Source organism: Arctopsyche grandis, chromosome 5 (genome assembly GCF_051622035.1).
Source record: "Arctopsyche grandis isolate Sample6627 chromosome 5, ASM5162203v2, whole genome shotgun sequence".
NCBI lineage: Eukaryota > Metazoa > Arthropoda > Insecta > Trichoptera > Hydropsychidae > Arctopsyche > Arctopsyche grandis.
In genome coordinates this window covers 25,822,879-25,848,370 of record NC_135359.1, presented here as the reverse complement: position 1 = coordinate 25,848,370, position 25,492 = coordinate 25,822,879, and the positions used below count along the sequence as shown (strand labels likewise).

General features: G+C 32.1%; 1 protein-coding gene across 1 annotated transcript; it reads right to left on the bottom strand.

Annotated features, from left to right (window-relative positions):
* Nucleotides 1-318: 318 nt before the first annotated feature.
* On the bottom strand, nucleotides 319-25,492 carry LOC143912389 (uncharacterized). The gene is made up of 11 exons (XM_077431667.1): nucleotides 25,312-25,492; nucleotides 23,477-25,241; nucleotides 16,350-16,497; nucleotides 15,656-15,748; nucleotides 12,806-12,869; nucleotides 11,743-11,899; nucleotides 11,538-11,695; nucleotides 8,326-8,389; nucleotides 7,710-7,798; nucleotides 7,592-7,667; nucleotides 319-405 (listed from the first exon to the last, which is right to left on the bottom strand). The coding sequence occupies exons 2-11, from the start codon at nucleotides 25,196-25,198 to the stop codon at nucleotides 319-321; spliced, it is 2,658 nt and encodes an 885-aa protein (XP_077287793.1). The 5' UTR covers nucleotides 25,199-25,241; nucleotides 25,312-25,492.

Below are 25,492 nucleotides of genomic sequence, written 5' to 3'. Positions count from 1 at the left end.
AATATAAAACAAAGACCTCCAGCTACGTACCGATCATTCTACAATTACGCTTAATCAAATTTCAAAATCTAAAAACCGCATAAAAACTAAAATTCGTCGACACTTAAAACAACGGCGACAATAGTTAAAGCGAAATAAAAAAAAATCTAAGGCTATATGAAAATTTCTTTTTATCAGTATTTTTTCATCGATGCCGAGGATGACGTGCATGAAAAATGGTATCGGTTAAAATGATCCGATGACATTGAGGTTGATACGGGGGTCGTGGTCGGTCCTGGGGCCCCCGGTAATTGATGCGGGGCCCCTGAGGTGTCACGTTCACGTCTGCGTCAGCCGCCACCTCGGACATAACGAACCACCGTATAATTTATAAGGGGGTTGTGGATGGGGTCGCAACCGGAGAACCTTTCGTTACCATACCATTTGAATGATTTCATTAAATAACCCCTACGCCTTGCAACTACGTATGGTGGTGCGATCAAAAAACAAGGAGAATGCACGCCCACCGCGCGCAGTGCTTCAATCTTGAGATGATGTAAAAAAAAATTGGATGTTACCAACCCATGACTTTATCTATGTATTTCAGGAATATAAGGATGTCACAAAACAAAATTCGATATTGAACCGTACAGACACATCCACACATACCGGCAGTATTATGAAATACTAATACATAATACTGCCGGTATGTGTGGATTAATTCGATACAAATTGAGCGCAAATATATGGAAACTTGCACAAGACAAAAGTTATACTTTCAGTTGTTAGATTTTGTTCACATTTTTTTTATTACTTAAAATTGCTATTATATAGTATTATTAAGTTCTTATTTTTATTTTCATCACATTAATACAAGAATTATATCGGTACTTGAATTTTTTCGTGAAGAGCACACATGTTTAAGGGGTCGAAAAAAATAGTGGAAGAAAAATCGAACGAGAGTAAACTGGCACTTCCGGTTGACGGATGCTTACCAACTTTTATAAATAGCTTGGTATTAAGCTTAAACTTCTAGATGTGAAATTTCAGTTCAATAAACGGAAGTATTTCTGAGAAAAATATGAAAAAATCTTGATTTTCGACCTTTTTTGACTCGCGTACCACTTGGTAGTACATTACGCTAAATTGTACCACCATATAAAAATGATTGTATTTCATGAAATTTGTTTTTGCAAGTGTAATTATTATATATAGTATTTGCATGGTAAGGAATGTGAAGACACACGCAATATGTAGATCTGTTTAGGTAAGAAATTTTATGGAAATTTTTTTTTTTTGCGGAGTCACAATTATAATGTGCTCAAAGTTTAATATATTTATCTACTATCTTGTCATACTTCTATTATTGATGATAAAAATATTATTGATTGTTTTAATAAAAGCACAAAATTACAAAGTACATATAATATGTTTTCTTTTCATTAAACCTCCTTATAAAATAAATTTAATGAGATCCTTGTACTTAGTTTTTTAAATTTGGTTCAAATGATGCGAGATTTACCCTTAAGTCTGGAGCTGAATTCAATCAATTTCTATATTTGTCTTATTAAACAATATGAAGAGAAAGCTCTCTTAACAAGTTCAGTGCTAGTAAACGGCGACAGAAATTTAAGCGCAATGTCATTAAGATGTTCATATTATTCAATAATACCTAGCTAAAAATTAATAACCTTATTTATTTCAAATTTAGTTTTTAAATGCTATAATTTGAAAGTTCAGTCAAGTTCTCCTTTTCCTTGGTAGCTGTCCGAAAATGTTCAGTATCAAAGGGTGTTTTAAATCAAATTGGTTGCTTTTTAAGGTTTGGGGAAGCACTGCGTAAAAGACAATTTCAGCTCTATTAAATATTCAATTATTTATTCACGTATATCCCGAAACATGCGACTCTTGTTTTCAGAAAAGAAATGATGTAAAGTTTCAAATATTTCAGTTTGATCATTTTCGATACATAATTTCCAAAAATCTAATTTTCTAATCATATGTACTTTCAATTTTATCTGCAACATTAAAGATTATTATCGAACTTTTCTCAAGTGTCAAATTCACGTTATTTATTTATTGGAGCGTGAACGCGGTAAATTTATAAATGCACTCCAAAATCCATGCCAGATCTGAGGAAATCGTATCGATTGCCAGATTTTCGATCATCGACTGTACATATTGACGTCAACGATGACTAATTAAGATAATGTTTATTAATTACTAGTTGTTTTACCCGGCTTCGCTCAGTATTTGTAATATAAACAGCTTAAAGATGGCGAATATTCATTTGTTTTTTTATTAAATTTATTTTAATCGAAAAAAATATAATATTCAACCAATTGAATTGTCGTCATGAAAACTTTATTTTGATTTCGAAGTTCCCAAACAAAGATACAAACTTACAAAGTCGCTTTCGAAATTATATATTAGATATAAAAAATATTTTTATTTTTATGATTGTAAATCATTCATTCCTGCATGTCCGCCATTACTGATTTTTTTTCGCGTACCACCAAGTGGTACACGTACCACAGGTTGGGAAACGCTGTTCTAGAGTAAAAGTACTAACTCTGGTTTAGGAATATATATTTTAAAATATTGATGTATAAAATTTATAATTACTATTACATGTCAAAAAAATTCAGCCCGATTTGATTAGTGGTTTGGGAGGTAATTAAATTCAAAAACTTAAAAAAAGAGCACACCTATAAGGGGAGGTACCTTTTCCGGTCAACTTAAAAATTTGAAAAAAAATTGCATCGTGTCGATAAGAATTTCAGTACCCAATACAAAGTTTCAGTTCGATAGGACTAACGGTGTTTAAGAAATCCCCAAAATACACCGACACACACACATTTTTTCTAGATCATGAAAACGTGATCAGTGATCGTTTCTTAGTTCGAATCAGTCAAAATCTCGAGTTCGAATTTTAGCATGTTCACAATACTTCATCTATTGTTACTACGTACATATATATAGTAAATATTATACATACATACATACGAATTTGTACGTCTTAATCTATGTACATGAATATTATCCTTGCGAGTAACCCAATATGGGTTTCGGTGAATTCAAGAATATGTCTTCGCCCCATCACTCAATGTTGCTAGTTGCTATAAATTCCGATATCAAAAACAAAGATTGTCATTAATTATATTCGAAGAAATTCTATTGAGTTATTAACAAAGAGGCAGCGGATTATTTTAAAATTCTGCCTGTTTCAAACATATTACATATTTCATATACATACATACATATATACCGAAAATTCCTCTTTCTATCAAAACTGAATTTGTTGATTTCTATTTGAATAATGCAAACAAACCTGTCTATACTATGTATGTAGTTATATCCATCTATTGAAAATGTATTTTATTAATTAATTATTTTTTCTATTACTGTTTTATATTGTTTACATGTAGGTAGGTAGGTAGTTTCTTACATTTTTTTCGTACTAAACAAATAAATATAAATATTAAATTAAATACATTTAAAAGGTATTTGAAAATTATTTTGAATAAAAATACCAATAATTTTATTTTACTACCGCCATCTATGTTTAAAACTAAAAACTGGATAGACGTCAGGCACTTTTCAGAAATTTCAAACGCGTCTTTCACGATATTTTTTCACCATCGTAATGGCGGAGGATCCATTTACTTATATTGATGACCAAAATGAGCAATATGGCAAAGTATGAAAACAATCGGATAAGAGGCAAATTTTTTCCTGAATTGTAATCGTTAGTGAAACGTAAAGGAGGTATGCAAAAATTCGACCGCGTGGGGATCGAACACGTGACCGACATTACTTCTTTAATTTTTTTTAAATTTAATAACTTAATATGTCAACACCCATGCGATGATATGTCATCGGGTACAACACTAATATACATATATTAATTAAAAGCACTAACTAATCAGAAGTTGCTAAGATATTTTTTCACAAGAATCGATAAATTAATTTATGAATGGTTATTGATAGAGGTTATTCATTGAATTTCTCGATCACACCTGGTACGTATGAAAACGTAAACGTATACGTGTTGATTTTTCATTAATTTTCCGCGGAAAGTTTGTGGCGATCGAACCATCGGTTGTGGAAACTTTAGCGAGCGATTGAACACAAACAAAAAGAAAAAAAGTTATAATATTTTCAGCGCACCTGATAAACGAGACAGGGCAGGGGGAAACCCAGACGACGTTAAGCCTTTAAGCTAAAAGTTGGTCCAATATCGATTCGATATTGGTCCAACTTTCTCTAGTGATAAGGGTGGGCTTAGACCACGGAAGGGCCGCAATATAAGTCATTTTATCTCTCGCAGATCCGAGCAACTGACATTGTGGGCAGCGACAATATCTCCGTACCTCAATGACATCCATCTTCGTCCCACACACGTATACGTTTCCGGTTAAGGGCCGACCTGGTATTATTCGGATGAGGAGCTTCTTTTGTGGAGTGGAGAAGATGGAAAACGGTTGATTGAAGCCAATCTCACTGGCGTATGCAGTGGATTATCTACGATTTTACGTTGTCATTTGTTAAAATTTAAGTAAAGGGTACAATAATAGCCGAGTTTTACCATCTATACTGATAATATATATGTATACATATTCATACATACGAGTACAAGTAACATACTGCTGAATTCATCAAAACAATAGAGATGTATTTGTAGTGCTCGATCTGAATTGTCACATGTATTTCTCGCCAAATAATCATTGCCTGATTTGAGTTTCCATTTATTATTATCAAATATAATAAATATGCGTAAAACAGCTCAAATAATTGTGAATTTTATATCGAAAAACACAAATACAAATATGATACATAGGTTGTACATCGTTGAATTAAATTTCAATTTCGGAGCGGAGACTTATCAACCTTCACTAAATTTGACCCAATTCATTAAAATATGACGATGATTTTATATCTCGTTTATCAAACGTTTAAAAATATCGCAATTTTACAGAATTTCAGCTTTTGCAGTCTTTAACCCAAAATCTAGTATTGCTGTGCCGAAATTAAGTATTGAAATATATAATCGGATGTTGTTTTCTATTGATTGTGATTTTTTATTGCTTTAAAATATTTATAATTAGCTGTTTAGCGAATTTTTCAAAGTCAAAAATATACACAATTTTTTTACTTTGCCACACGATGATCACTATCATGCATACTAAATTTACAATTTGCACATATAAATAAAATAGATATAGATAAGTAAAAAATCAATTCAATAATGAAGATTCTTTTTGATTGAAAATGATAACGAAAATGCAATTGAAACCTTATATTACATATATGTAAGTACATATCTACGAATTGGAAATTAAATCACTTCAAAGTCAAGTCTTATCTCTTAAGAAAAGAGCGTATCGTGATAAACAAACTCGAAAATATAACAATTAATTCCCTAGAATTTTGCATTATAGAAATAAACAAATACATTTTCTAAACCCACATCTCCCGCAAAAGAGCATTTTGTAATGCGAGGTTGGAGGCTGCGCCAGCCAGTATAATCATACTTTCATTAACACTGTTGAGTGTATCTACGTAAGTCCATTATTATTCAAATAGCCTGAATCTCTTCGTTGAATCGTTTTTTTCGCGTTAATGGTTTGTTATGTAGTTACGTCTTAATCGGAATAAATTACCGCAAAACGATTTTCGTAAAACCAGCGGGTATTCTTTAAGCTACGTATATTATTTAAATTTAATTTGCCACCTCGTAATGCGGTAAGAGCTCGTATAACAGCACATTTTTCTCGAAAATTTAATATAGGCCCGTGTCAAAACGAAACATAAAACGCACGTAATTTATTCATGATAGATGTAAAAATATTTACGGCACACACACCTCCTAAAAATTGTGTAGATGGCTTTTCCATCCGTTAGGAAAAGTCTTTGAAAAGCTTTTTAATATGCATACATATAAAAAGACATAAGCACTAGAGCGATTGCATACACATGTGTACATATATTACGTACCGTTCCATCTCAGAGGTAAAACGGCGATGGATTAAATTGATTTTCAACTCTACGTACACTAAACTTATTTCGTACGAATTTTAAAGTATACTATTTGCTGGCAAAACTTTTGCGAAACATACATTTTAGATCAGGGTCGCAAAGTCTCATAGCACGCTGACGTTACGATCGCTTTAATAAACTTTTTCAGACGTTTATTAAATATAGAGGACCTACACATATTTTTGCAACCTTAAACCTATTTTAAGTATTAGATAAATTCAACAGAATATTGGAAGTGACATCTTACAGTTTCGCACAAACATTTATTGAAGCAATACATTTCGTTCGGAGATGTTAAGAAAAATTTCAAGCCTGATTGAATTGGGAATAATATGCTTTAACTATTATGTTACTTTGTCAATTAATCAACATTCAATACTTCTATTATAACTAGTTTTATGCCCGTTGAAATTTCAACGGGTGCTTTCGGATTGATACATGATTTAAAATAAAGTTACAATATAAATAGTAATAATTAATCGGAATCGGAACTGAAACAGAAATTGGGAATCGGTTATGCCAATTAAATTATGCAATAAAAAATAATAATAAATAAAACTCGAAATCTGAATTGGAATCGGATAATATGAAAAGTACGTATTTTTACATCGCGTGACTTAAGCAAAAATGTATGTTTAATTTACAAAACCCAATGCCCACAATAATGTATAAACAAACCCCGGTCATTGACCTCGCAACCTTGAATATTTTAAATTACATTAAATTTAGAACGGTTCCTTTGTCAGCCATCTTGGTGTAATGGTTTAAAGCCCAGTCAAGCAACCGAGCAGCCCGATTTCGACCCCATGATCTGAAATTAATTTTATTCAATAAGTGTTGTTCAATAAGTTGGGAAAGAAAAAAATGATACATTCTAAGTCGACTTGAAAAGTGTCGACATTGCGAAGGCTTAAATTTCATCTTCAGACATACATACATCTTTTTAGATTTAATAACCAGCAGAATAGACTAGTGGTTAGCATAAAATGCTTTGAACAAAGTGGTCACGGGTTCATATCCCACTGGTTTCTGCTAGCGAGACATTGAATTTGCGACTCCAGGTCGATCGTTTTCTATCAGAATTTGCCATTTTATCTGATTTTCATCGAAACGGTTCCAACAAATTGTTAACCTTGACCATTTTCTCGCAAAATCTCGAGTTTTTGGCATCTCGATTTTCGCTGAATTGTATAAAATGCTGCAAATTTACAAATTTGACCATAGATGTCTCTGTGCATATTAATTGATATGTATTTACTTTGTATACCACTAATAATACTTGTATCAAATGTACAGTGTTTCTGGCCAGGAAGGCACAATGGGGTTACCTGTTAGGCCTTTCTGGTATAAATTGAAAATAAAATTATAACAACTGCAAATCTTGCCACACTCGCGTGATGCTGAGAATGTTGTGAGGCGCATTATATACATACATATGTATGCACATTTCGTACGTAGGAGCAATTTCTATGGCAATTTATATAATTCACGCTAATTGGAACTTGTATGAAATAAAATAGGTTATAATTATTTTGCATAGGAAATTTTAAACGCTTGTTCACACAAACCACACCCTATGTGAATGTAGAGCAGTGGCACGTTCACGCAAATCTACAAACAAGCGGACGAGAGCAGACGTGGTCGACGAACTTTGAATAAAAGTTCGAAATTTATTCCTAGCTGGATTTTACAATGGTGAAATGCACATTGCAACGTGTGTGTTAGTGTCGAGGTTCAAATACAGAGTCTCCAAGAACACTCTGCGACTATAAATTTCGCGCTAATAAAAACCACAGACTTTATCGTATCTGAAAATGTCATCCGTGAGGGATAATAATGAATAGTGACTCATATGGGACGATCCACTCAAGGGTTTGTGCTTTGCCCTACATACATACATCCTTTTGATAACGATCTTCGAGATCCTTTTAGCGCGGCATTCATCCAAAGACAGGTTTTGAATATGAAAGGGAAAGTTTCGAAACTGAGCGGGCTCAAATTTGTGATGCGATGGATTTTCAAACAATCGTATGATAATACGTTTCGGTTATTTAAATTATATTTGCGTTGGTTTTGAATCAGCGTGTAGTCTAACGCGTGGAAAGCAAACCATCAAGAACGAAATCAGGGAATGTCGTCCGAGTTCCGGGAAATCCGGGCACCGGTGGGATAGCCGGGGTTCAAACTCATTTGGAACATATTTTAATGGACACAAAAGTTGATTTCGTGTGGCAGTGCGATCCCGGGATTTGCGCTAACCCTGCTACGCTATTTAATTTGAAAAGGTGATTAAAAAAGTATGCCAACTTTTTTTAATATGACCCGACGCTCGGCTGCAGCGTTTGAATTGTTTTCCAAGCGGGTCCGGAGACTAAAATAACAATGGGAATTAATGTTCATTCGCTGATGATATGTATGATATTAATATTTAATCCGAAATATAATATAATGTAATGGTTATGTTTCCGTTTTAAATTTTATATCATAAAGGATTTTAAAAACATAATTTTAATGTTTTGATACATGTTTATGTAATATAATATGTACGTATGCAGTAAGTACCTATAGTTATTTATTTTATATTCTATTACATTTGTGACCACTATCCGAATTAGATTTATGTACAAGTTTAAATCCATAAATGTCTCTTTGCATTAATTAATAGTTAATTTCTTGTTTTTTCATAAAAAAATCTACAATATTTGTAATTGGCCAGGAAGGCCCATTGGGGTTTACCTGCTAGGCATTCCTGGTAATATGTATATCTATGTAAAATATTATAAGAATTTAAAGATATATGTTTGTTTGTTAATTTATTTGATTGTCCGCTATTAGGGGTTCCAAAAAACCGCCCAAAAGAAAAAGCTGGTTTTTGGTTTTATTTACAAATAAAAAGCAGGTTGACTGGCTTTCACCGGTTTCAGAAAATTAAAATTTTTTAAGTTTTAAATTTTATATCGAAAAAAAATTGTAAATATATATTTTATTATGCAAAAAAATAATTTTCATAAGATCATAATTACATTATTATTATTACAAATATCACAGCCGTAAAATGGCAAATCCTGAATACGGATAAATTATTAAATGATTTAAATAAGTTACTATCACGAAGAAGAACACGCAAAAACTACAAATTATGGAAAACCCAATTTGGTGAAATTCTGAAAGGCCTTGTGTAGGTTATTGAAACTACTTTCAATAATATTTTATTAGTTTATAACCTGGTCTTCGTCCATTACTATATCTCAAGTCCCGTACCTTTTTTTGTTGTTCAAAAAAATATACTCCTATTCCCTGAGAAAGTTTGGATCCAATACGACATTTTTTTGATCTTTCATAGAAATTTGGAATTCATAATTGTTAGTTATCAGGAAAAAACATTAATTAAAGGAAACCTTAAAAAGCCGGTTGATCGAGCCAAAAAAACCGGTTTTCGGTTTTTTGAAAGATGGTCAAAAAGCCGGTTTTTCAGTTTCGGGTTAAGCCGGCTTGAAAGCCCTATATACATAAATCTATGTAAATACTATAGTAAGAAAATATTGGTTGAAATTTTTCACCCAAACAGTAATTCAGCTTTATATGTATGTAAATATGTATACGGTGAATAAAGTAAAAGGAGATTTTTTATAAATTCATATGAATTGCAATATTTTGAAACAAAAAAAAGAAAGTTTATGTGTATATTTTATAAACATTTACCAAAGAATAGTTAGTATATGTATGTATATGTGTATATGTTTGTAAATATGTACATACATACACATGTGTATATGGAAAAAATAAAATAGCCTTTGTTCATTTTTATAATAACTAGTCATCAAAGTGGTTGTCCAATTTTTATATCACTTTGATGTCTACACATTAAACGTGTAGCAGGTGTGATCATTAGTCGTTTTCACATATATTATTTTAAATAACAGGTAGACGTGCCTTGTATGAGATAGGTGTATGGTTTTTTTAAAGAATGAAGCACGTGATAATTTATGGTTTTAGACGAACCGAAATTTATTGTACAGAAATAGTTTGATGGCAGGAGTATATAATACAATCTAAACATGGCAAGATTATAGAGAGTAATTCCGAAAATTCGAGAGAGAGAGATGGGGAGAGACGAAGATAATTACAAAGTTTACGCGATCATCCGATCGATCGCGGTTCAAGCATAGATGAAATCATGCATTATGTAAGTTAAATTACAATCTTGAACGTTCGTTCGGTTAGGTCTCAGTTTCATCTATTGAAACGGCCGTCGGTCGTAAATGAAACAATCGACAGAAGCGAGTAGTCGTTATTTGTAGGTGAAGTAATGCGATTATTATACAAGATATAATGCGGCTGCGAACGATCTCGATTAATTCGCACAGTTAGCGAGCGAACAAGGCGTACTACAAAACGGCTCCTTTATCTGCGAATGTTAAGGTGCGTATTCACTATACGTACATATTTACATACAATAAATGGATGTTTCGCGCCGAAAAATAAAGTTCGCCGCGAAACGTATCCATTTTTGGCCGGTGGCTGGGCCCGCTTAGTCCCCCGAAATAAATTACCGAGATTCGCAAAATGGATAAAGAAACCAATTTTGTTTTTGTTGTTCTCGTAATAAAAATTATGACTTCCATAAACCGTGACGCGACGCGTTTTTTTCCCTACTACGCGTATATGTACATATATGTATGTACTTACACACAGACTCCAAAAGCACGTAATGCTTTTGAGCTTTAGTGTCACTGGAATAAAATGAACATATGAACATGGGGAAATATTTCGTACGTTTCGGGTTCGGTAAAAGTAGACATTCGCAGATCAAAAGCTAGCGCTGAAAATGTGAAAGCTTCATCGTAAATGTAGATCAAAGTTTATGAAAATGTAGCACACATAAACTTGCAGACCGTTTGTGTCTATACATATGTATATATATTTTTAAAAATAAAATCACACTTTAAAGAAACACTACCAAACATATATTATATAAAGTGATGGAAAGGTGTATAAAATAAGAGATGCCATAAATTTTTAGGGTGTATCACCACTTTCTGACGTTTGTTGAAAAACATTTCCACCGGAAGGAGAAGGTTTCCCGTTGGGTCTTGATAGATTCTCACTTTGCTAAGGTTCAGTTCCCTCAGAGAAGTTCAAGAATTTATGCTGGTGGGGCTATCTCTACTCAAAACAAACTTTTTTCTATTCATCACCGGTCGTGGCTAGACTGTTTTGATTTATGTTCACAATTCGAGGGATATCCGGCTATAAATAAGGGTTGAGGTCAGCGGCGAATTATATAAGAAAACTTTCATTTATATGCAATCCAAATATGTATAATTCATGGTGTCTCTTTAACGATTATGATATATCAATACAAATATAGTAAAAATGACTAAATAAAAATAAAATACATACATATATATGTATATATATATATATATATATATATATATATATATATATATATATATATATATATATATATATATATATATATATATATATATATATATATTACATCGTATAAATACTTCTTGCTTAAATATCTCAAGCGTGTACAACGAAACACTCGGTTTTCCTTGTGTTCCTCGTCCGAATGATGTTCATTTCCATAATAATCTGTACCTGAAGTTGAATACAAATTGCTTTTAAGAGCATTCAGGCTATCGATATCTTTAGAGGAATCTCCCTTATAATCACTTTATTAGTCTACTCCTGAAATAAATATTTATAGACCACTCTGGATTCGCGCGCAGGCACTTTGTTCGATGATACTTTTGTCATTTTAAGAGGAATATTAACAGAATAGAATTGAAGCAGTATCTCTCTTCGAAGTACGCTGTCAAAATTGATTTTGTTTATCATATTTTTAAAGTCGACGGAATTTAATAACCTTAAGTTTAATTCATATTATTTATATTCTTGTTTTACATAATTGGGATTATATTTGATTTCACTGTATATGTACATTTTTTAGACAACTAAAATTTAATAATAAAAGTGAACATATAGATGATTAAATTTTGATTTGATTTTATAACCGAATATATGTATGTATAGGTATGTATTATGTACAATATATATATATATATATATATATATATATATATATATATATGTATATATGTATGTAGAGTATGATTGAATTTAATATACAGGGTAGAGTGGAACCGATTTGCATATTTAACATACATACATATTTAGAATTGCATTCAACATTATATTACGAACATCACTTGTTGCTAGTAAGATGCAATGAAGATATCCGTCACTCAAATGTCGACTCTGAATTCAAATCTGGAATAATCGCTTGATATTCAGAAATCTAGAATATGTACGTACATTAATCTTGTAGTTCAGTTCATGTTGCACATGAATATTGGATCAAATTCAATAATATATTTTAATCATATGCAACACTACCCACCAGAAACTATAATATGTAATATAACTAACTGTAACTACATGTACGTAAATATTTGATAATATGAATATTTTTAATTGAACGTGGCAAACACGCTTCAAAAGTTTTTTTTTTATTATATGAAACGATGCGACGTTACCTGTTTGTATTTTTATTGTGTTTTATGGTTATGCTCGCGGAGGAATAAAGCTGTCTTAGTGAAATGTAAGCGTTTTGAGAAAGTTTTCACTTCCTTTTTATTTTATTTTTTATTTTCAACGTTGCTTAGAGCGGGCAAAACGGAAACATCCCGCCCGTGCAATTCTTAGGGGCTAATAATTAAAAACTTTGGCCCGAGGCCGCGAAACAAGGAAACAACTTTGTCGGCATCTGTACTTTATTCCTATTCTAGGCGAATCTACACGATTTAATTGAGTTTCTTGTAGATATGTTATGCGGTCTTGAATTACCACTATATATATTGATGTTGCTTGTATGAGAATCTTATTTTATAAGGTCATACTTGCAGTCTACCAATACTGAACCTGAAAAAATCAAATATTTTTAAACTGCGATCTTATTTGTAAATTTGTGTATATCATAAACAAAATATGCTTAATCACACACATATATGATACAAACAAAGAATTATATCAAATAATATTTAGGTTTGAAAATGTAATTTCACCACAAAACATATTTAAAAGGTCAAAAATAAATGAAATATGTATTATTCAAGAGTAAATTAATATTCCTTAATTCTATTATCAGCCTGGTTCACTGAAATTTCTGAGAAAATGCTGAAGAGTCAAAAAAGAAAAAAATATTAAAAGAAAAGTCAAAAGAGGAAACCCTTTGGCGGCATCACTTTAAGAATATGAAAATTTCACAACAATCAATAGTTTATGTATTTTGATTTTTAAATGCTTTTGATTATTACTAAATTATACATCTTATATGTCTTTTAATGGCTAATGATCTAGTGAATATAAGGCACCTTTTTTTTATTACTCGAGCTTTCGAAAAAAACCAGGATTTAACGAGGTTTTGCAAAATTAATACAATTCATATGAGTGATGAATAATTAAAATTTTGATTTTGATTTTGATTTTTAAATGCTTTTTATTATTACTAAATTATGTTCACAATACACCTAATATCTATTTTAATAGCTACTGATAATTTTCTATTTTACAATTTTAATTTAATTTTGTTAGTAATCATAGTATTATCTTATTCTAATGTTAATGTACAGCATAATAGGAAAAATAGCTCAAAACCTATTTACAATTCTTATAAATGCTCATAATATATTTAATACATAATATTAATTAAAAACTCTCTAAAGTCGACGATCTAAAGCATATTGTATTTAGGTAATCTGTGTTTATACCTGAAGGCTATAGACATTTTGTTGTAATCACGGAGACTCTTCACAAGTGTGTTAGCATGGTTATTAGTGATTCTGTCATAGAATCTACTGGTTAGTTTGTTAGCATGCAGTTTTTTCAAGTTAGTTTATATGGGTGTATTATAATTTTAGGGATTTATTTTGTATTATTTGGACCTTGATAAGGTTAGTATTTGAGGCGTTATTCCATACAGGTGAAGCATAGGATAATATTGAAATATTTTATGAATGTGTACCTTTATAGGTAAAGAAAAATTTCAAAATTCACATCTTTTACTCGAGTAAAACATTTTTCAAGTCATTTCTCTACCTGGAGTAATCAGATTCGACATAAAATCACGCGATATTTTCCCCAATAGATGCCGACTGCTTGTTTTGAACAAACTTTATTTTTTGTTCATTAGGAAGTTTTGTTTATTCTGTGTTTGTTTGGAACCTAACTTGCCATATTAATATTAAAATCAAGTAAAAAATCGTAAACATTTACGTATGTTAAAAATTACGCTTTGATGGAAAATGATACGTCAATAAATTTTTGTATTAGAGTATAAAAAATGTCATTTCGAATTCCTATAAATGAATGTAAATATATTATATGTAGGTTCATATTTATAATTTAGTTGAAGATTATATAATTGAGAATAAAATTGCTTTATATATTAAGCGAAGTATAATGTTTTCGGACAATTATTTTTTAACGTTTGCGATGCAAAGGAAGGAAAGAAAGAACAAAAGAAAATGGAAATTTGATGTTGTATACTTTTAACGATGTCAATTTTGTCAATGGCTGGCTCCAAATGAATAAAATTATGCAAAAAGTAGTAATACAATATATCATATTTAAAACAATTCTCCTCTTCTTTTTCATGGAAACAAAATAATAATTATTATTTAATTCATTGCCGATCATTACTTTAATATATAAAGCAAATAATAAATTTTGGGAAAACTACATTTACAAGACATATTTTCAAATATCAAACGTTATTTTAAGACAGGAAACTTGTGTCTTTTTCAAATCACTTTAAATCATAATATAAAATTCTTTTATCGTTAAGTAGAACAACAACGATCATCGTATATATAATTTAGAAAGAGACTTTGTATATATGTATGTATGTATGTATGTAACCTTCGTTGGTTGGTTCGTTAACAAGACATTCAATTTATTTGTTTTTCGATTCAAAGAATTCGAAAGCCCCAGGGACGAAGTCCCGAGAGGCGCCGGGGGGGCGCCAGATTCTGGTATACATATAATTTCAACTTAGTATATATGTTTGTTTGTTCGTGACAGTCAATTAAATAAAAAAAACAAATGATTATTGAAATAAATTTATATAAAATGAAACTATTCATATAAATTTAATAAAATGTTTACTATTAGATGTCATGTTTAAGCGGTTTATATCACAAATACCGAGCGAAGCCGGGTAAAACCACTAATTAATATAATTTGATATTAATAGTAAAATTTGATATAATATAATAAAATTTGCTATTTGCTATACACTCAAGGCTAATAAAATAAGCTATTGTCAATCCTAATGATTTTAACAAATCAAAAGACAATGATGGTAACGATAAAATTATATATAAATACTAGCTTTATTACCCGGTTTAGCTCGGTATTTATAAACCGCTTAAACATGAATAATATAATAGTAAACATTTTATTAAATTTATTTGAATAGTTTTATTTTATATAAATTTATTTGAAAACTCATCTGTTTTTTTTTTATTAAATTGACTGTCACGAACAAACAAACATATATAATAAGTCTTTTATAAAAAAAATATATGTACACCCCCGGAGTCTGCGCCCCCTAGGGCTCCGCCCTTGGCGTCTGCGCCCCCTTGGGCTCCGCCCTCGGCGTCTTCGACACCTGGGGCTCTGCCCTCGACGAATACGCTCCCGGGAACTTCGAATCCTTTGAATCGGAAAAAAGCAAATTATTTGTTCGATGACGTCAGAACAATACAGACTGTTCACGAAATACGTAGATACATACATAAAAACAAACTTTAGTATTTTATATGTAAGATTTGATAAAGAGCCTTCCCGGTGTAAGAAATTCGAAGCTAGAACGTACGCAGTTCTTCAGTTAAACACACCAGCGAGCCCTATTTTAGCCCCCGATAATTTTTTTCAATCTCATTAAGTACATTGTAAGAACTTTCCCGACCGGATTCGATTTCAGAGCCTTGCCCAAAATGACTTGCCCATGAAATTTGCATTCGCATACACACATAGACGAGTGTGCACGAGCATATTTGACCGAAGTTTGATTCAAAATGCGCAAATGTTTGTGGAGTATTTCTCCATGGCACCATTTCGTATAAGTGAAGTTATTTGCGTAATCGGGGCAATTCGCCTCAGAGGGGGCCGGATGTAAGTTCTGGGCCCTTCTTCCCGTTTCATGAGTGAGCCCTCTTCATATACAGTGAGTGGCGTCCTTGCACTGTTTGCCCCTATAAAATTAACAACTTCGGCCGATGGAGGGGAAGGAAAAAATCCCCGGAACAAATTACTTCGTCGACCGACTAATGCCTCTTGAAAAATCTTGCTTCGCCTCGCATGAAATTGGTTTTTTTCCCTAATATCTCTCGAACGGGAAACGGAAATTTTCGACCGAATTCCGCGCGGACACGAACGGAATTTGCGCGGGAAAATTGCCGTCTTAAATCGCATTATTCGTCATATTGCAAAATTTGACCGCTTTTCTCCATTTCCGCCTTCTGCCTTCCGCATGCAAACAAGAAGGTTTAATCAACACCAGCGATCGAAAATTTGCAAAAAAGTTTGCATTCCATATATGTATAAAATCTTTTAATAATTTGAATATTTTGAATTCACAATAAACCTCTCATAAATACATATATTTAATATAATTCTGCTATTTTATACATATATTTTTATACATACATATTTACCTAAACACAATCTGCTTTAGGTCATCGACTTTAGAGAGTCTTTAATTAATATTATGTATTAGATGTAGGGTTTATAAGAATTGTAAATAGCTTTTTGAGCTCTTTTTCCTATTATGTTGTACATTAACATTAGAATAATATAATACTATGTTTACATACCAAATTAAATTAAAATTGTAAAATAAAAAATGATCAGTAGATCAATAGCTATTAAAAATATATATAAGATGCATTGTGAACATAATTTCGTAATAATAAAAAGCATTTAAATTGGTATATGTATACATATATCTATGTAAAATAATAAAATAAAATACTTTTGTGTGTGAGAAGATCACTTTACGATCATAAATAAATTAACAATCAATAATGTGACTTCTAAAAGTATTTTTTCAAAATACCCATCTAATTACATATATTTCATCGTGCTTATCACTAGTATGTATATATTTTTTTGATTTTTAAATGCTTTTTATTATTACGAAATTATGTTCACAATACATCTTATATCTATTTTAATAGCTACTGATCTACTGATCATTTTCTATTTTACAATTTTAATTTAATTTGGTTAGTAATCACAGTATTATATTATTCTAATGTTAATCTAAAGCATAATAGGAAAAAGAGCTCAAAATGTATATATGAATCTATTGAATGTATGGAAATTCAAAAGACTTCTAGCAACTCTATACAAAATTATACAAATTTTTTTGGATAAGCCGTAAGGAAAATAAGGTCAAAGTTTATTAAAAAAATATAAATAAAAGATAATTTGGTTTGTACTCACCCAAATTAAAATTTTTGTCCAATTTAGTAACTTAAAAGATTAATTTTAATTGGAAACGTTTTCTAGCGTATATTTGTATCTAGACTATGAGTGTTCCATTGAGGAGAAACCATTGAGGAAAGCTTTAAGAATTTAAGTACGGTGGGCAATGTTCCAGCGAAGAGAAATAGGAAAATTGTCAAGGTGTTGACAAAACCGAGTAATTGCATCTACAAACTATTTGATTAAAATAATATGTACGTGCAAACATTTTAAGGATCCACTTATTATATATCGTTAGCTAAGAAAGCGAATTTTCCATCAAGTGAATAAATACATGCACAAATGTTACTCACATGACCACGATCTACATTGGTAATGGAAGACTTGAACGTTAAAATATAACGATTTTGTCAGATTGTGCCATGCATATACATACATATCCGTACGTACTTACTGAGAAATTCATTTATTAGTTTAATCACTCTAAATTAAGTTCTAGAGATTAAATAAACGACTTTCAATGCTCGTATTATATTATTAAACAAATATTTATGTATGTGGAGCGGACGATCTGGGTGGGTTGTATTGCGTTCAATTTATGCAAAATTAAGTTTCTCGTGCGTGTCGCTTTAATTAAATTTTCTAGATTCCCTACTATGATTCAAGCTCTATAATCCAATATATTTGCCCGCATGTGCTAGGGCGCGGATAAAGATTATCATTTTAATATGCGTACAAGAGCAATATGAAATTTGCATCCGTGTATGTGTGTGTGTGTGTATTGCTAAAGACACTACGGTTTCGTTTGTTGGTCGTTCTTAATTATCAAACCCAAAAATAGCACAGATGCGGCCGGAAAATTCAGCCGATTTAATTTACAGCCGGAAAATTCTGGCGTTCTAGTGTATTCGTTAAATTTTCCTTTCGGTGCAGAGTTCTGTAGTATGCGCAAAAGAATTTGTAAAGTTTGACTTGCCCAGTTAAGTCTAACGTTTATCACGCTAGGGTTTTATTTAATATTTATTATTAATTATAAATTGTCTCATTTGCAAAGGTTAACTTATGGGAGCAGGAAAATTAGCTATAGAAAGTTTTCAATTGGTATGACATGTATTTTTCAACTTTAATCTTTTATATGCAAAAGTTTTTGTAAAAAAATTTGCTGTATCGAAAAAGAATCAATAAACTTAGATCAAATACTAATTTTTGTTTATAAAGGGTAATAACAGCAGGCCAGTATCCGAAAATACGACGGCAAAAGATCTCTAGCAATTGAAAAATTTTTGGCGTAAAGAGATTTTCTCTCGCGAATTTGGGTTCGTAGCATCTCGAACTTGCTTATATTATAAAATGCTACTCACTCTGTTTCTATGGTATTATATGCATAAAAATAAATGTTTAGTTATGTTGGAGCGAAAAACACGAATTTTAGATTTTCATCGATGGCCCTCGTGGAAAACTTTCATCGATGGCCCTCGTGGATAACAAGTTAACGTTGATTCATTTTTTTATTGATTTTAAAGAAATCGAAAAGAAGTCGAAATCGATTTATATATATATATATATATATATATATATATATATATATATATATATATATATATATATATATATATATATATATATATATATATATATATATATATATATATATATATATATATATATATATATATATATATATATATATATATATATATATATATATATATATATATATATATATATATATATATATATATATATATATATATGATGAGTTCGGTCTTTCGTGTCATGCGGGGAAGACGTGCTTCTGCGTTCTTCCCGCTATTACTCGCTTAAACCCGGCTATTGCACGAAATTTAATCTAAAAACTTAACCATCTAATCACTTATTCTACTAATTGCATCCTAGTATAATTTAAGTGTAAAAATAAACAGCAAATCGGTCGTAAAAAGCGGTTTTATATCAGTTATTTCGAAAAATTTTGTGCTAATTTTTGTGTCAAATCTGAGCAAAAAAATATACGAACTAGATACATCTCCTTACCTGAATACAAAAAAAGGGTCCTTCAGTCGGTCCCACAGAAGCAATAAATCTTCCACATAATTGCTTCCAGCCAAAAATCTTTAACGAACTTTACTTAATAGAATAATAGCAAACAGAAACGGTGTTTCCCAACTGTCTATCAGTTCTTTTTTATATTTAAATTATATTAAAGTAATTCGTGTAATTTTATATTCTTTACTAAAGTTATTATTAAAATATTAAATTGCAAACCGCACTCACATATATAAATCCGTTGTCTCCAAAGAGGCGTCTCACGATAAAGATCTATAAAAAAGTAGTATAACAATTGCTAATCTATTATTATCATAACTAACTACTTTCACTTACAAAGTAACCCTGTTAAATGGCATGTAATAATTCATAAGTGATCCAAGTGATACCTAGGATGACTATCTGTCAAAGCTGACCACAGAGAAGAGTCTATGGCGGTAAGAACTCACTCCTTGAATGGAAATCTCTCTCAGGTACCGCCTTTTTCTCAACACATCTTGGATAAATGCGAGAAAAATAATATCCAAACCTCCAACAAGGTAAGAGTGACGATGGATGATAGCTTAGCTAATAGAAACCTGTATTTAGCCACGTACAATGTAAGAACGTTATCGAGTGAAGGAAGTGTGCTTGCATTAGAGAATGAATTAGAAAATATCAAATGGGATATAGTAGGACTTAGTGAAGTAAGACGAAAACAGCAAAACCAAATAATCCTAAAAAGTGGTAACTGTCTCTACTGGAGAGGGCTACCAAATGGTAGAATAGGAGGAGTAGGGTTTCTTATCAATAAGAGAATAGAAAGAAATATTATAGAAATAAGCGACATATCGGAACGTATATGCTATATAGTATTAAGAATCTCGAGCAGGTACACTTGTCAAATCTTCCAAGTGTACGCCCCCACATCTAGCCACCCAGACGAGGAAATAGAAGACTTCTACGAAAAAATACAGGACGCATACGATAATAGCCGTCACCACTTTAAAATAATCATGGGCGACTTTAACGCAAAAATAGGACAAAAGGCAAATACAGAAAGAGCAGTAGGCAATTTTGGTACCGGCCAAAGAAACGACAGAGGCGATCGCCTCATAGAATTCGCAGAACACAACAGGCTCTTTATCACTAATTCATTTTTCAGGAAAAACACCAACAATAAGTGGACTTGGGAGAGTCCTAAAGGAGACAGAAACGAGATCGATTTCATCCTAACAAATGCCCTGCACTCCGTTAAAGACGTTAGTGTTTTAAGTAAAGTAGATATAGGTAGCGATCACAGATTAGTCCGTGCCAAGATGGCCATTAATATAAATTGCGAACGAAGGAAATTAATAAAAGGATGCAGTAACTCTCCAGATTTCGCTCAACTAAGGTCTAGGAAAAAGGAATTCGAACTCGAACTTGGAAATCGATACGGGAAATTAAACCCAGAAGCAGACATCGAGGAATTGAACACTGTAATTAGTTCGGTTCTAACCTCAACAGGTAAGAAATTAGGTGGATTCAGGAAACAGATTAAATTAAGCAAAATTTCAGCGGAAACAAAAAACCTAATTAAGCATAAAAGGAATTTAGATAGGGATAATAATAAGCAAGAATACAATCTAGTAAATAAGGAAATTAAAAAGAGAATAGTCAGGGATGTCAGGGGTTTTAACAGCAAGCTAATAGAAAATACCATTAAGAATAACCGTAGCCTGAAAAAGTGCAAACAGGATCTTTTCTTAGGCAAAAACCAAATGATCGCAATCAGATCAGAGAGCGGAGTAATAATTAGGAATAGAGAAGAAATCATAGACAGAGTTTACACGTTCTATGCAAAACTATACGAGAACGACAACGGCCAATTCCCCGCTCTGGAATCGACACACGGCCAAAGGGTTCCTGCAGTATTGCCTAGCGAAGTAGAGGCCGCGCTAAAAACTGCAAAGAACGGTAAAACCCCAGGGGAAGATAATATTCCCATTGACTTACTAAAATGTGGCGGCCCCCCCCTAATTAATATCTTAGCTAGGCTTTTCAGCAAATGCATCCAGAACCAAGCTATACCAGAAGGATGGAATAACGCAACTATCATTTTAATACACAAAAAAGGCGACAAAAGCGATATCAAGAACTACCGACCCATTAGTCTACTTTCAGCGGTCTACAAGCTCTTCACGAAGGTTATTACAGAAAGGCTGAAAAATATCCTCGACGAGAACCAACCTATAGAGCAGGCAGGGTTTAGGGCAAATTTCAGCACAATGGACCACCTCCAAGTAGTTGGCGAACTAATCGAGCGCGCCAACGAATATCAACGGCCATTGTGCCTAGGTTTCGTCGATAATGAGAAAGCCTTCGATACAGTTAGTCATAATGCAGTACTTAACGCTCTAAAAACACAGGGAGTGCCGGAACCCTATGTGGGACTGTTAGCTGCAATATATAAGAATGCCACAGCTTCGGTTAAAATTTTTTCAGGTACAGATAGATTTAGCATAGGAAAAGGAGTAAGACAAGGAGATACAATCTCGCCCAAGTTATTCAATGCGGTGCTTGAGGGAGTTTTCAGGAAATTGGATTGGGATACAGCCGGAGTAAACATCAATGGTCGCTTTTTGAGTCACCTTCGGTTCGCAGACGATATAGTTTTAGTAGCTCGTGATTCAGCTGACCTACTTATCAGACTAACACAGCTGGACAGGGAAAGTAGAAAAGTAGGATTAAAAATTAACGTAGATAAGACTAAACTAATGTTCAATAGTTATTGCATGCCTGATAGCATCCCCTTAGATGATAAACCAGTAGAAGTAGTAAATAATTATTTATATTTAGGTCAAATAATTGACATGTCTGGTAGTAAAAATGAAGAGATAAAGAGACGTATGAAATTAGGGTGGAGTGCATTTGGACGGATGAATGCTGTTTTTAAATCAAAAATGCCACTCTGCCTGAAGAAAAGGATCTTTGATCAATGCGTTTTGCCAGTGATGACGTATGGATGTGAAACTTGGACACTGAACGCCAAGATGCAAAATAAAATCCAATGCACTCAAAGAAGTATGGAACGCTGTATGCTTGGCATAACGAGGAAAGACAGGAAGCGGAACACGTGGGTGAGAAATATGACAAGGGTAGTGGACATAGTGGATAGAGTGAAGAGATTGAAATGGCAATGGGCGGGTCACGTAGCTAGGAGGATGGACGAAAGGTGGACAAAAGAAGTGCTTGAATGGTACCCGAGAGAAGGCAAAAGAGTAAAAGGAAGACCGCAAGGAAGATGGGTGAACGAAATTAGGAAAATGTGCGGAATGAGATGGATGAGTGTTGCGCAAAACAGAGACGAGTGGAAGCGTGTTGGAGAGGCCTTCATCCAGCAGTGGATGGCGAATGGCTGTAAATGATGATGATGATGATGATATATATATATATATATCAGTGGCGGGCGGTGACTTTTCAAACAAGGGATGCTGTCCCTTGTTTGAAAAAAAAAACCGACCAATTTATTTTTTAAAATTTAATTTTATTCTTCGTTCCTTTTTACAAAATTCATCGATAACCGCATCATAGAATTTTTTATTGTTTTTTAAATTTGACATTATTTTCTTTTCGATTGCAATTAAAGCAAGAACGTTTTAATTCTTTTCATAGTCGAAAATGATCGTTCAGCCGATGCGCTCGTGGAAGGTATCGTACAAATTAATTGTATTAAACTAAATACTTGTTCCAAAACGTCTATTAGATCATCTTTCACAATTAATTCATTTACGTCATTTATAGATTTCAAATGAAAATCTTGCGTTGAGTACATGTAAATTAATTCGCTTTTTAATTTCATAAAATCAAAGTATTTTCCATAAGTTAGGTGGAGTGATTTAAATAGGAAATCTGGAAAATTATTTTCATATTCTTTAAATTTTTTGACGTTAAAAAATTCGAGAAATTTTAAATTTTCGATATCTCGAAATCGATTGGTTGTATTTACTGAAAGAGTTTCTAAAATTTCAGAATAGTGAAGTTTATACGTTGTTTTCACATCTTCTTCACATTCAGCATATTTTCTTTTTCTATTAAAATTTTTAGTTATTACTTTGTTCCACAATGAATCAAAATCGTCTTTTTTGTTATCTAAATATTTTACAAATTTTTTAATTTCACTTACGCAATACGATATGTCAAAGGTTTTTTTTTGTAAAATTTCAAATAAAAAATCTGCCGAATTAAATATTGCAGAAAATAAATGCAAATTGAAATTGAATTCAAACTCTTTTAAATAACGATGAAGGACTTCAGCATTTATGACAGCATCAGTATCCCATTCGTCTTCGTCATTAATTATTTGATTAAATATTTCCATTAATTCTGTTTGATATTCTAATATCATATTTAAAATTTTGCTATTGTAGTTCCATCGTGTAGGGGCAGCAGTGGGAAATCGTTTTTTTATTTGACAATCGAGAAGGGAAATTCTTCTTGAAGACTTACAAAAAAAAGTTGAAAATGACAACATACGGCTGAAAAAACGTTTGCATCCGGATATATGTTTAACAGATTGCGACAAAACTAAATTCAATCTGTGAGCGTAACAATGGACAAATAAAGAATTAGGACAAATATCTCGAATTTTTCGTTGCACTCCATTATGCTCCCCGGACATTACAGCCGCTCCATCGTACGTTTGTGCAATTAATTTGTCCAAACAACCAAATTCTTCCAAGGTCTCACGTATGTGCTGAAAAAGAGCATTAGCTGTTCTATTGGGACTAACATCGACAAATCCAACAAATCTCTCCTGAATTTCATTATTTTCATCTACATATCTAAAAATAGTAGATAGCTGAGCTTTGCGACTGATATCTGTAGATTCGTCCACAATTATGGAAACAAATTTTGATGCACGTATTTCAGTTTTAATCTCATCTAGCAAGACTTTTGATATTGCGGATACCAAGTCATTTTGTATATGGTTCGATAGTCCAGTAAACACCGTAGAGTTATCTAAATGAGTTTTCAATTTTATGTCTGATTCACTCAACAGATACAGCAATTCAATATAATTCCCTCTATTTTCCGATTCCTGGTGCTCAAAATGTCCTCGTAAAGGTTGTTCTTGTTTTGCTAAAAAATAGATCGCGCTTATTAATTTCGACAAAATGTATCTATTTGCAGTAACTTCTTTGTTGTGCATTTCAATATTTGCTTTAAATTGAGCACTTAAAAAATTTTCTATACGAGGTCCCTTTCCAAATTTTTTAAATTGAGCAGCAGAACATATGTGAGCTTGAGAACATTCATGTCTCTTGCGCGATTTACTTAAATTGTTTAGGTCAGAAAATCCAAATTTACTCCAGACATTCACTTCTTGAGAAAATAAAATACATGGCCAACAGAATAATTTCGTTAAGTGAGCACATCCACAAATCCATGAAATTTTTTCGTATGTTTCTGTGTTAAAATACCTTTTAAATGTTTTTGTTTTAGACTGAATATTTAATATTGGTGTGGGTTTGGGGCTCTTAACAATAATCTCCTTTTCATTAAATGGGAGAGAAGCAAATCTTCTTTTCAGCACATTTTCAATTAAACAATTGCAATTATTATTGATCTCGACGACAAGTCCACTCTCATTGTTATTTTCGATATCCATATTAAAGGCAATAATGAAAACTCGTAAGTAGTGGAACAGTAAACTAAAAATAAAGTTAGACGAAACTAATTTAAATGAAAACTTAATTCAAAAGTAAAAAATAACCAACTTACAGTATAAATGATTAACTTCGTCTAAAGAAATGAATCGGCTAGCTTTTTGATAAATAACTTGGGGCGTAGCGTGCGGAAATATCGATCAACAGCGGCTTCCAAGTGAAACTCAATAGATAAGCAAACAGAGAAACCGAATCCACCGTAGAGGTTAAACAAGTGTCAACGCGTCCGCGCGAAT

What these genes read in the sequence shown, in the direction of transcription:
- LOC143912389 (XM_077431667.1), bottom strand. Translation starts at nt 25,198, where the DNA reads ATGGATATCGAAAATAACAATGAGAGTGGACTTGTCGTCGAGATCAAT. An exon ending in AGGGGGCGCAGACGCCAAGG is followed by an intron (nt 12,870 to 15,655) that starts GCGGAGCCCTAG and finishes TGGTAATTCAAG; the next exon opens with ACCGCATAACATATCTACAA. An exon ending in GTCGGGTCATATTAAAAAAA is followed by an intron (nt 7,799 to 8,325) that starts GTTGGCATACTT and finishes GGTTTTTATTAG; the next exon opens with CGCGAAATTTATAGTCGCAG.